The following is a 13,330-nucleotide window of genomic DNA, read 5'->3' as shown; positions in this document are numbered from 1 at the left end:
GCTTCCCTAGGCCCCAGCAAAAACCTCCCCTCCTCCCACCCATGTGTATATTATTCTTTTTACGGCCGCCATCGGGGTCATGTGGGGAGTTCAGGGAGCAGTGCTCACGGTTTTTCAGCCAGGGAGTGGGTCTGGGTCGGCGGGGCCCACCAGATTTTTTCCCAGTGTTCCACGGGCCCAGTCCGACCCGAACCCCCCATAATTAACTATTTCCTTGTCCTTTAAGTCATCGTAGGACAACTTAAAGGATCACTGACACTTTGCTACAAATTGCAGCTTTGAATTCTTTGGTGCACATTTTCATCACTTGGAGCTGTAGGTTCAGTAAGAGGGCCCAGCAAGGTTGGTGTTCCAAGTTCTTTTGATTTTATCGTAAATCCCAGAATAGGTGCTGTTTGCTATAATTTGCTCATTATTTGGTAATCTTAACTGAAGTACCCTGGAAAAAAGGTTTGTTTTACTCTGGGCAAAAAGGATGGTGTAAGTGGTGGCATCACTCAGGTCCCAGCCACAAATAAAAATCTCCTGTGCCCTTTATACCCAGACCAGTGCAGTTATGTAAATGTATTTTTTATAATTTCTAAATAAAATGTTGCAATTAATATGGTCATAGGTGCATTTGATGTGTTCAGCTAACCCATGTGTCCAAAAATCCACTCCCTAAAGTCTGTTATTCCTCTAGTTGGCCATTCTATACAGATGACCTCTTTCTCTACCACCTTTAGCTCCCTCAAGGCTCTGTCTAGCTCTCAACTCAGGGGTCCACAATCTGGTTTACCTGTAAGCCACATTCAAATGCACAAAGAGTTGGGGAGCAAAAGCCAACATAAAAGTCCATGGGGATGCCAAATAAGGGCAGTGATTGGCTAATTGGTAGCCCCTATGTGGAAGCTCTGTTTGGCAGTGCATCTGGTTCTTATGCAACCAAAACTTGCATCCAAGTCTGGAATTCAAAAATAAGCACCTACGTTGAGGCCACTGGGAACAACATCCAAGGGGTTGGTGAGCAACATGTTGCTCCTGGGCCACTGTTTGGGGATCACTGCTCTAACTGCTTGGTTAATCCTCCATCTACAGGAACTGAAAGAAAAAAGGTAGACACAAGGGACTGGATGGGCCGGAGATTTGACAAGTGGCCCAGTTCTCATGGCAGCTCCTTTTTTGGGTAGCATGCTGCCCCTAAAAATATGCTGCACTTACCCCCAGGCCTTTGTGCCCTACCCACATATCCAGGTCTGTCCATCTGAACAGGTTGGACTTGCTCTTTAGCCCCTTCTTGATCTCCCCTGTTTTATTGGTGCCAACTGCCACATACTGGGTGTCAGGCTGAAAGGCCACCTGAAACAGTAAGTAGGGACAGAGGAAGAAGCTGGATGGATGATGGGATGGGAGCTGTGTTGAACCTAACTGGAGAACTGCTAAACCAGACTGTGGGGCTCTTGTGCTAACCCCCCTAGAAGTGTGCATCATTAGCTTTGTGTATTCAGAGAAAGCCTTATCGAAGGTTAAAACATTAATCAGACAATTATTTTTGTCAGCGAATGGCTTCCCTTTCATCCAACACTAATTTCATTTTAATGTTGCTTGTTCCCTTAATGTCATAAAGACACAAAACCATCCTGTTGACATGAGAGGGCTCTGGGCACCGGGAGAGCTTCACAGCTGGATTAACCCCGTGTTATCTCCCAGCCCCAGGCAGAGTGCCCAGCTTCCCAGCATGTGGTTTTGACACAGTAGATGGAGATGTTAATTAAAATGCAAGGAACCTGCTGGTCTAATGCATGCTCTCTAGAGAAATAATAAAAAGTTTTCTTAAAATTGTATTTACTTTGAAATATAATCACAGAGCCGCACATGCTGCTTTTACTGTAGTTCAAATTGCACTCCAGCGATAAAATCATCTTTTCATGGGATGACATATTTTGTAAAAAAAAGTGTTTTCTGAGATAAAACCTAAGCCTTGAAGCTAAACAAAGCAGAGTGTACTATGGAACCCTATTTACATGATATGGGATTATTCCTGAAGCCTGTTATGCAGAAAGCTCCAAATTACAGGAAGGCCATCTCTCAAAGATTCCATTTTAATAAAATAATTCAATTGCTTTAAAATGATTTCCCTTTTCTCTATAATAATAAAACAGCACCTTGTACTTCATCCCAGCAGATAGAAGTAATCCTTACTGGATAAAGAACAATCCTATTGGGTTAAATAAATATTTAAATGATTCCTTAGTAGGGGTTATTTATCAAAGTTCGAATCTTGGAGCTGTGTGAGCTTTTTTTTAGACCTTGAATGAACTCGAATGAACTAACAACTCGAATGGTTGCTGATTTAAGAAAAAAACTCAAATGGAAAAAACTCGAATTAGCGAGTTTGGGGGTTAACAACCTGTTTCGAGCGAAACCCAAAATCTTGAACATCATGAAGGCTATTAGCATCTTGAAAAATGGACCTCTACATGACCTCAACAGGTTTTAGATGTCGTATTTTCGGATTTGAGATATTTCCAGGGTCGGGGTATAATAAATCTTGAAAATTTCTAGTTTTTTTTAAAACTTTAATCTTTTCTTACCCCGAAAAATCGATTTTTACTCAAAAATAACCTTGAAAAGGTTGATTTTTTTTCCTGGAAAACACAAATTAAATCTTAATAAAACTGCCCCTTAAAGTATGGAGATCCAAACTATGGAAAGATCCCTTATCCAGAAAACCCGAGGTCCCGAGCATTCCGGATAACAGGTCCCATGCCTGTATATGTTTTTGTAGATAAAGAGACTTTTGACCACTTGTGTTAAGGTTGCCATACACAAATAGATCCACTCATTTGGCTCATGCAAACCCATTGGAAGTGGAAGCAATGCAATCAGGGGAGATTTTGCACTCCACCACGTAAGATGGCCTTGCTGATGCCGTCCCCTCACATAACTTATAGGAAGGGGCTGCAGGGCACTCAAAGGGGGTAATTTACTATGACCTCATGCTAGAGCACTAAGGGGTGCAAAAGTATTGCCTCCCAATCACCCCTCTCTTCTGCAGGGCAGGACACAAGTGTGCAAAAATCATGGAAGTCTTGTTAGTTTTTTTTTTTGCACCCTGCCCCGGACTGTGTAATTGACCCCTTATATAATTTAATAAATGTAAAGCAATTACAATATCTGTAAGGGTTTGAATATGTTACATTAGCATTCTGCATAATGTTATTATGTCTGCAAAATATAAATGTGTCCAATTCTATTTTAGCCTATCAAGTTTGCCTCAGCGGCTCTCTCCTGTGCATTCCCACTAACACCTGTATACCTGCAATCCAGCGTTGTGATGGAAAGCCTGACTGCCCTTACTTCAACTCTGATGAGTCCAGTTGCAAAGGTACATCCATATCTGTGTTTGCTGAAATACAAGATGTAATATAGGTATGGGATCCGTTATCCGGGAACCCATTATAAGGAAAGACTCTATTTTATCCAAATAATCTAAATTTTAAAAAATGATTCCTTCATTCTCTGTAATAATAAAACAGTACCTTGTACTTGATCACAACTAAGATATAATAAATCCTTAGTGGAGGCAAACCTAGCCCATTGGGTTTAGACTTGAGGCATGACGATCCAAATTCAGAAAAGATCCCTTATCTGGGAAACCCTGTGTCTCAAGCATTCTGGATAACAGGTCCCATACCTGTATACAGTATATATAACAGGTATAGGATCTATTTTTCAAAATACCCAGGACCTGGGTTTTTTTTCCCTCTAATTTAGGTCTCCGTACCTTAAATTTACTTAAAAATAATTGAAACATGAAATAAACCAATAGGCTGGTTTTGCCTCCAATAAGGATAATTAAATCTTAGTTTGGATCAATTAAAAAGTACAGTGCTATTATTACAGAGTAAAAATAAAGAATTTTGAAAAATTTGGATTATTTGCATGAAATGGAAGATGGCCTTCGCGTAATTCAGAGCTTTCTGGATAATGGATTTCTGGATATATATGGTGTAGGTAAGATAAAGGATCCATTATAGAGAAAGATCTGAATTCCCATAGACTACATTTTAAGCAAGTAATTCTAACTTCCTTGTTCACTGCAATAATAAAACAGCACCTTGTACTTGATCCAAACTAAGATATCATTAATGCTTATTGGAACTAAAAACCAGCCTATTGGGTTTATTTCTTGTTTAAAGGAGAACCAAACCCTTGCTAATAAAAAAAAACCCTACCCCCCTACCCTACATAGACCCCCCTCCCTGCTCCTCCCCAATGTAGGTGGCACCTTTGGTAAGTGCCCCTAACTCTTTACTTACCCCTCGTTGCAGATTCAGGGCATCAAAGTTCACAGACAACATCTTCTTCTCTTCGGTAATCCTCGGTAAGAGAGTGGCGTGTCGGCAAATGCGCAGTTGGAACAATCTTCATGCGCCGAAAGTCACAAGAATTGCTTAAGCGCCAGAAGATGACCTGAAGATTACCGAAAAGAAGAAGAACTCCGTGAACTCCGATGCCCTGAATCTGCACCGAGGGGTAAGTAAAGAGTTAGGGGCATTTAGCGAAGGCACCACCTACACTGGGGGGGAGCAGGGAGGGGGGTCTATGTAGGGTAGGGGGGTAGAGGTTCTTAATAGCAAGGGTTTGGTTCTCCTTGAAATGATTTTCTAGTAGACTTAAGGTATGAAGATTCAAATTATGGAAAGATTGTCATCCGGAAAATCTCAAGTCCGGAGCATTCTTGATAATAGGTCCCATACCTGTACTAAGAAAGAAGGTATGGAAAGGGAGGAATTATCTCCCTGAAGCAATTGTACAGACAGATACAAGTGACAGCAGAGCCAGAAATGCCCCTGTATATAGATTTTATCTACCACCCTGTCTTAAGTCATGGGGCTGTTTCTAGTGATGGGCGAATTTGCACCATTTTGCTTTGCCGGAAAATTCGGGAATTTCGCGAGAAATTCGCGAAACGGCGAAAAATTTGCGAAACGTCGCCGGCGTCTCGTTTTTGATGCCGGCGCCCGTTTTTGACGCCGGTGCCCGTTTTTTTGACGCCGGCGGGCGTTTTCGAATTTTTTCGGGGGAATTTTGCCGGGCGTTTCGCGAATTTATTCGCTGGCGGCGAATCGCACAAATAAATTCACCCATCACTAGCTGTTTCAATTAATTTTTCTTTCCCTTTTAATGTGATATAGGAATGTGGCACTATCTATACTAGAGGTTTAATCAGTATTCACTAGGAACATGTTAAATTGCAAATTAACTGATACAAAACAATTCCAGGTTAGGTTTCTGAAGTGCCCAACACAACCAGAATTAGGGCGTCCCACTGCATCTGCAGGCTTCATACATACAGACATATTGGCTTGCCTGCTAGATCGATGTGGGACTCAATAGGACACGTTCAGCACATCACACAATCCCACTGGATCTGCTTTAGTGGAAAAAATATGATTTTTTATTTCATTCCATTTGTGAAGTAATTTTCCCCTTATTTTCCCTAAGTACCATGCCCTGATCCTTTTATATAATTTATAACCGACAAACAGTAAGTATGAGTGTATTTACCAAGATAAATGGGTATCATTTTCTCAGAGGATAGATCCTGATATAAAAGCACAAAGGAAATAAAACTGTATCATAGCGGTATTTCTCTACTTGTAAATCCCGCGAATGTTTTTGTTAGCCGAAAATCCCATTCATCTTTAATAAGCAGTGATATACTTTTAAGGCACCTTCTGCTATCGGGAAACAGTTTATAGTCGCTCATTAAAAAGCCTTGCAGCAGTCATAGGTATTAACTACCAATCAGCATAAATCTGTATTGTGTGGACCTGATATTTACTTTTAGAGCCAATCATTAAATCAGAATAAAAGTAATGATTTTATAAGAGCAACACAAGAACGGCGACTGCTTAAGTTACCCTTTCAGCTCAGTTCTTGCTATCATATTGATCCACATCCAAAGCCTAATTCAGTTTATTTCCTTTTTGCACTTTAAATGGCTGCAGTCATTAAGAGTAATTATGGCTTAATAGATGAATATATACATGTAATAACACGGTTCAGTAGATGCAACCAATATGGCGACTTCCAGCAATATTTAAATTCACATGCTCCAAAAAGGAATGTTCTTTAGAAATCATTTAGATTTGTAGAAAAAAATCAGCAATTATTATGCCCCTGCATCTGTGTATTAAGAAGCCACACAATTACAGACTTTAAAGGAGAAAGAAGCTCTAAAAACAAAATTGTCTAGAGATTCAGTATTTTATATGCTAACCTCACTGCACCAGCCTAAAATCCCAGAGTCTTTATAACAGTAAAGATCCAGGCCTTCAAAGTTGTGCACAGGAGCTCTCCATCTTGGATTTTGTTATTGTGTCATTGGCCCTGCACATGCTCAGAGTCCTCTGGGCAGCTGTTGAGAAGCAAATCTTAGGAACCGTCGCAAATCATCAAGCAGAAAATTAAGGTTTATGTCATAGAAGTTGATGCTACAGGGCTGGTGACTTAATTCTGATGCAAATTGCATTGATTTAGGAGCCGCCATGTAATGAGAATTTGATTTAATTACCATTCAGCCTTGTATTGTGACTTTTATATCCTATATATACAGTATATTGTGAGTCGATCCCAGAGTATGTGCACAGAGTATGTGCTGTGAATCAACAGAAAACAGAAGATTATCTGCTAAATAAATTGAGTTTGTATTGACTAGGGATGCAACTATTTAGGGATTCAGCTGAATCCTTCGTGAAAGATTTGGCCAAATCTCGAACTGAATTTGAAGTCTAATTTGCATATACAAGCAGGGTTGGACTGGGCTAAAACCCGCTGGGCCCCTGGCTTCTGTGGGCCCCGCCGGCCCAGTTCCGCACACAAATCCGAGCAATACAAAGCCTCCTTAATGGCGCAACCTCCCTTTGTCGGGAGGTTGTGGCAAAAACACTGTGCTCGCTGGCGCATGCATGGTTTAACTGGGGGGCCGGTGAAGGGCCTGATGGGGGCCTTGGGGCAGTAGCCCGGTAGGCCCCGGGTCCCCCAGTCTGACCCTGTATACAAGTTAGGGTCGGAAAGAGAGACATTTTTTTACTTCCTGTTTGTGTGACAAAAATGACATGATTTGGTTCGACCAGGCACGAGGATTCAGCCGAATCTGAATCCTACTGAAAAATGCCAAATCCTGGCCAAATACCGAACTGAATCCTGGATTTGGTGCATTCCTAGTATTACACGATTTCCGCTTGCACTCCCTGGCCCTCCTGAGTGGATCCTGCTAGGTGCCCAGTCCTTAGGGGATACGGCAATCCCCACAATACAGCAATGCTCAAAGTTCAAAGTACTGGCACTTTGAACTTCGAGCATCCCTAGTATTGACATAGATGTCAAAATACAGAATGCCTGTTATAGAACTAAGCTGTGCTTTTTTTCCACTTTATTGTTTTATACAAATTAAGAAAATCATTCATTTTAAGGATTAAAATATACATTCCATCATCGTGGGGAGGGGGGGGGGGTGGCTACATAAAACCCTTACCTTTTTGTATAGGAATTACAGAGCATTCTTGGAAATATACTATATTCAAGGTATAACACCACTGTGTTATTTTTACAGTTTGCCCAGATGAGTATTGCAAGAATGAAGGGGAATGTATCCTGAAAAAAGATGTTCCATTGTGCAGGTAACATTCTTTAATACGCTAAGACTTTTTGGGACTCATCAAGTGGGTGCATTGTGCAAAGACATAACTTGGTTTTATTTCTGGGAAAGATTAGTTTAAATACAGTTTAGTAACTTGAGCACTTGACATGGTCCTTCCTTGGAAAATGCAGATCTCCACCGACAAGTGCTGATATTAGTCTCAGTGATTGGTGTAGGCTTCCCATGATAAAATAAAGAATCCATAGATATCACCACGGAAATCCCTGCTAGTTAGCGATGGGCAAATTAAAATTGCCAGATACAAATTTGTGGTGAATTTCTGCATTTCGATGCAAGCAAATTATTTGCCGGCGAAAAATCCGCTATTGGCACGCATCAAAATTGGGTTGGCGTCAAAATTTAATGCATTTGGACCAAATAGTCGCACGTATATAAATTGTCGCTCGTGTCAAATAGGGATGGGCAAATTTTTTCGCCTAGTTTCGCTGAAAAAATTACGCCCATAGACTTTAATGGGCGTCTGCGACTTTTCGCCGGCTGCGAATTTTTGGCAAAACGAAACAGGTTACATTCACCCATCCCTGGTGCCCATTGACTTACATTTTTTTGATTCGCCCATCACTACTGCTAGTAGCTAGTTCCTCCATGGGTATTTTATTCTGGAGACAAGGCTAGAGCAACTCATTGGTTTGGTGGCTACCTATATTGGTATCATGGAAGAAAATAAAAACACAAACTTTTGTTTTTGAGCCAAATACAGTGCCTTGTTTAATTACACCGAACACACACACACATATCTATTGTGAAAAATACATATTTGAGTACAGGCATGTTATCCAGGATGCTCGGGACCTGGGTTTTCCATATGAAGAATCTTTCTGTTATCTGGATTTTTATACGTTACGTCTACTAGAAAATCGTGTAAACGTTAAATAATACAGTGGTTTTACTTCCAATTAGGGATGTAGCGAACTGCCGATTTGGTGTTCGCGAACGCCGTTCGCGAACACCGGCAAAAAATTCGAACGTTCGCGGACAGTTCGCGAACTTCGAACACCCGCTAAAATCGTTCGATTCGAACGATCGAAGGATTTTAATCATTCGATCGAAGGATTTTCATTCGAATCGAACGATCGAAGCCATTCGATCGAATGCTTTTCATTCGATCGAATGCTTACAATCGTTCGAACGAATGGAAATCGTTCGATTTTTAGCGGTCGAAGGAATTCGAATGGCCGAATGGTCGAACGACTTGTATTCGAATCGAACGCAAACTCAAAATGCGAACGTTCCCAAACGTTCGCGAACATTCGGCGGACGCGAACGGTCGAAGTTCGCGCGAACTAGTTCGCAGCAGAACAGTTCGCTACATCCCTACTTCCAATAAGGATTAATTATATCTTAGTTGGGATCAAGTACACACTATCGTTTCATTATTACAGTGAAAGTTTTTTTAAAAAATTTGGATTATTTGGATAAAATGGGAGACAGCCTTTCTGTAATTTGGAGCTTTCTGGATAATGGGTTCCCAAATAAAGATCCCATACCTGAATATTAATTTCCCATGGAAAACAAAGCATTCTGTTGGTCTCTTCCTTTTATTTCATCCTCCCAATATTGTGTTGTTTGTTTTACTAGCTATGAGCATGATAGACTACAAGGCTCCTTGAGATTACACTCCACTACACGTTCAGAATATTTTGCAACCTGTTTCTGCTCTATGTCATTAATCAAGCCGGAATGACCTGTCTGGCTGATATATGTGATTTCATGATCCTGATATTCTGCATCTCTGGTGTCAACTTTGCTTTCTATGTAGCAGAGCAAACCGGCTCCCTGAAGGATACAATGCGCTTAGAATATGCATATGACCTACTAACTCTTGTTCATTCCTGATTAAACGACTCTCTCTGATAGCCCAAGACTTTAGAATTAAACATTGAATAAATGATTTCCAATTGAAAAAAATATGCGAAAGCGAAGATAAAAACATTAAGCCTTAAGCAGGAGAAAGTTGTCTTATAATAACAATTTAACAAATTCTGTTTTAGCAGATGAACACTAATATAAATGCCTTATGATGTTCTTTTGTCTAACATGTCTTTCTGCGGGAACAACAAATTAGATTAGCTGTATGTATTAGCTAGGTTTAGTTTGATGTCTTAATGCAGAAGAAGCTTTCTTTTTGTGTTCCTCTGACTCCTCTGAGCTATTTCCCACATCTGAAAACCTCCTGAAATCGTATATTCTTTGCAATGTGAGAGGTTTACTTGGTGTGGCTGATAGTAGTGGTGCATCTGAAAGAGTCGTATCTTACTGCAGCCGTTCTGGCATTTTCTATAATATCCTGATTGCCAGTATTGCGCCTAGAGGCAGTTGAAGGCCATTCTCTGGGCAGACTTCCTTGCAAATCAGTCTGCACCTTATTGTCTCCAGACAGACTAATAACTGTAGTAGCATGGTGTGCAGCGACAATTAGGGGGTTATTTACTAAACTCTAAATGAAAAAATTACAAAATATATTGTGATTTTTTTTTTTAGAAAATTTAACTTTTAAAAAATCAAGATTTTTTCGGAATTTATTAAATCCCAAGGATGGAAAAGTCCAAATCAGAAAATCCGGCATCTCCGACCTGTCGAGGTTGCATATAAGTCCCAATGATTTTTTGATGTGCGCTGGGTTTCGTGCAATACCTCGATGTTTTCAGCAAAAAAAAAATCGTGAAAATCTGATTAAAAATCCCAAAAGAAACTCGAAAATCTGATTTTTTCCCTGCAAAGCAAATTTTCAGGAAAATGTAATAATAAATAAGAGTAAAAAAACCCAATCGGATTTGATCAGAGTTTGTAGCAGAAAATATTGAGATAAATTCAGACTTTGATAAATAACACCCCTTAGTTTTTTAGTAGCTTCTACCTTCAGCTTCTATTCACATACCTCATATGCTTTTTACCTCTCATCTCCCTTCCAGTTTCTTGGATGTCCCTTAACAAGTTTTCACCTACCACAGCCAGCATCGACTTCACCTTTCCTTCCCATACAGGTATAGAACCTGTTATCCAGAATGCTCAGGACCTGGTGTTTTCCAGATAAGGGATCTTTCTGTGAATCTCCATACCTTAAGTCTACTAAAACATCATTTAAACATTAATTTAACCCAATAAGTTTGTTTTGCCTTCAATAACGATTAATTATATCTTAGTTGGTATCAAGTACAAGTTAGTTGATTATAATGGTGTCCATGGGAGATGACCTTTCCGTAATTTGGATCTTTCTGGATTACTGATCCCATACCTGTACCTAAAATACCTTCCAACCACTAATAATTGTGTCCACACAATACCTGTAATTCCTTCCCTACTTCTGGTTCTGTGCACTGACAGCTTTTTATTTTACTTCACCCTGTCCTTCCATTGTTTTTCCAACTGCATCTCCCCCATCAAGCAACATTTTATTGTATCTTTTTCATTCTATTCGCCACCTTTCCCCCAAGACATTTTCCAGGACCCATTTCTCCTCTCTGCTGCATTTACATGAGTACCAGGAAAATAATAGAAAAAAAAATCCAAAGGCACAACTGCTGCAAGCAAGGAACACCTTGCACATTTAATGCAATATTTCGGGGGCATGCTTGGCAAAATGGTGTGCGCCCGATACGTTGCACTTCTGCATTAAAGGGCATGTAAAGTCTAAAATAGAATAAGGCTAGAAATGCTGTATTTTGTATACTAAATATAAACATGAACTTACTGTACCACAAGCCTAATCAAACAAATAATTTATGCTTTTAAAGTTGGCTACAGGGGGTCACTATCTTGAAACTTTGTTAAACATCTTTGCAAGACCCAGACTGTGCACATGCTCAGTGTGGTCTGGGCTGCATAAGGATCGTAATAAACAAAGCTGCTTGAGTTCTGCATGGCTGGGAAGTAAAGCGGGGGCTCCCCCTGCTGTTCATAAGTATGATTGTTTCCCTGCTCAGCAGTTAGGGACCGTCTGACAATTCCTATCCACAGCAGTAAATGAAGGGAGAATTTCACTGCATACAGTCAGGTTTCTTATAAAAACGATACACATTTTTTAATTAAAGTATATTGGAGATAGGATTCTTTTTCATTAAAGAAAGTAAAAATGGGTTTTTTATTTTTTTGCCTTTACGTGTTCTTTAAATGTGCAAGGAGTTCCTTGCTTGCAGCAGTTCTGTGTGCCTTTGGATTTTTTTCTGTACATTGGATTTTAGGTTGCCATACCTCTACCATTGTGCACCAGACATCTTTGAGTCAAGGAGGTAAGGGTGTGTGAGAGACAGTTTTGCTCTTATCAGCAAAATAATGTCAATCAACTTTCCGTTATACATTCATTACACATGTGTAAAGGTTTCAAATGTAGTTTCTATTGAATCAGTATCTGTCTGACTCTTTCTGCACTGCTGCTTGCGACTGTATCAGAAGCTGCCCTCCATCCAAGACGTTGTGTCCTTGCAGGGTAGAGGATGGATAGACAAAAACTCCTTTCAGTAGCAATTACATGTTCACATAACTGTAAAACTAATTCTGTTTATTATTTATACATATTGGAAAATTGCACAGACTTACATTTTCTTTCTTTCCTACTTAAAAGGAATCCAACCTATTCTTAAAAACAATATCTACTGTACAACCGATTCAGGGAGAGAATTCCTCTTTATTCATCCAGGCCATGATATGCCATACAGAATCTAGTAGTGATAAGTCTAAACAATTGGACTTCTGAGTAATCTGGATAATGTTTCCCCACTCATCCAAGTGGCTTCTTCTGTGAGTGGTTAGGAATACCCAAAATTTTATAACCCTTTAGGGTAGTACAATCACCAACATCCAATCACAATGGTTCAATTGAACTTATTTAGGTAGGTGTAAGCAGAAACACACAGAGTTGTGAAAGTGTGATCCAACCACAATGTTATCATAATATCCAGTATATCATCTCATGGAGACAGGTGTTACATCACTGGAACTGCAGAAACAGCTCAGATGAGTTAATAGGGATGGGCGAATTTGACCCGTTTCGTTTCACCAAAAATTCGCCGCTGGCGAAATGTCGATGATGCCTATTAAAGTCTATGGGCACCAAAAAAATTTTGTCGTGCGGCAAAAGTTTTTTGACGCTCGCCTTTTTATTTTGACGCACGACGCCATACAAGTCTAAAGGCGTCATTTTTTTGGCGAAACAAGGATAAAAAATTCGCCCATCCCTAGTGGTTAAACATTTGCATGATTACCGTATATACTCGCGTATAAGCTGAGATTTTCAGCACCCAAAATGTGCTTGAAAATCCTACCTCGGCTTATACGCGGGTCAGCTGCCTTACCGGTAGCGATGAATGATCCCGCTCCCGAAGAAAGAGCAACAGCGCACCTGCTTCTGCCAGCGGCAGTCTTGAATCGCAGTAAGCACAATTAGTTTCCATTGCGCATGTCTCTAAGGCAGTTTGTTCCTCCCTCCCCTGATGACACGCAGCCATGAGCCCGAATAAGGAGCAACATCAACAATGATATGCGCTGGAAGTCAGGGGAATGAATTTTCGCACATGCGCATTAGCGACGATAAGGGGAATGAAGCCATTACGGTACTCCATATGCAAGATGGCAGCTGCTTTCTGATAAAGCTGCTGCGATAGCTGCGATAAAGAGACATGA

At 40.3% G+C, this 13,330-nt stretch overlaps 1 protein-coding gene across 2 annotated transcripts in view; it reads left to right on the top strand.

The window, feature by feature from the left end:
• malrd1.L (MAM and LDL receptor class A domain containing 1 L homeolog) overlaps positions 1 to 13,330 on the top strand; it is a 245,556-nt gene that overhangs the window by 206,780 nt on the left and 25,446 nt on the right. For both annotated transcript variants that reach the window (XM_041565859.1, XM_018267285.2), the window contains exons 34-35: positions 3,242 to 3,367; positions 7,604 to 7,670. In XM_041565859.1, the coding sequence (XP_041421793.1) occupies positions 3,242 to 3,367; positions 7,604 to 7,670 (193 nt within the window). The remainder of the gene's footprint in view (positions 1 to 3,241; positions 3,368 to 7,603; positions 7,671 to 13,330) is intronic.

Source organism: Xenopus laevis, chromosome 6L (genome assembly GCF_017654675.1).
Source record: "Xenopus laevis strain J_2021 chromosome 6L, Xenopus_laevis_v10.1, whole genome shotgun sequence".
NCBI lineage: Eukaryota > Metazoa > Chordata > Amphibia > Anura > Pipidae > Xenopus > Xenopus laevis.
This window is presented reverse-complemented; position numbering and strand designations above follow the sequence as displayed.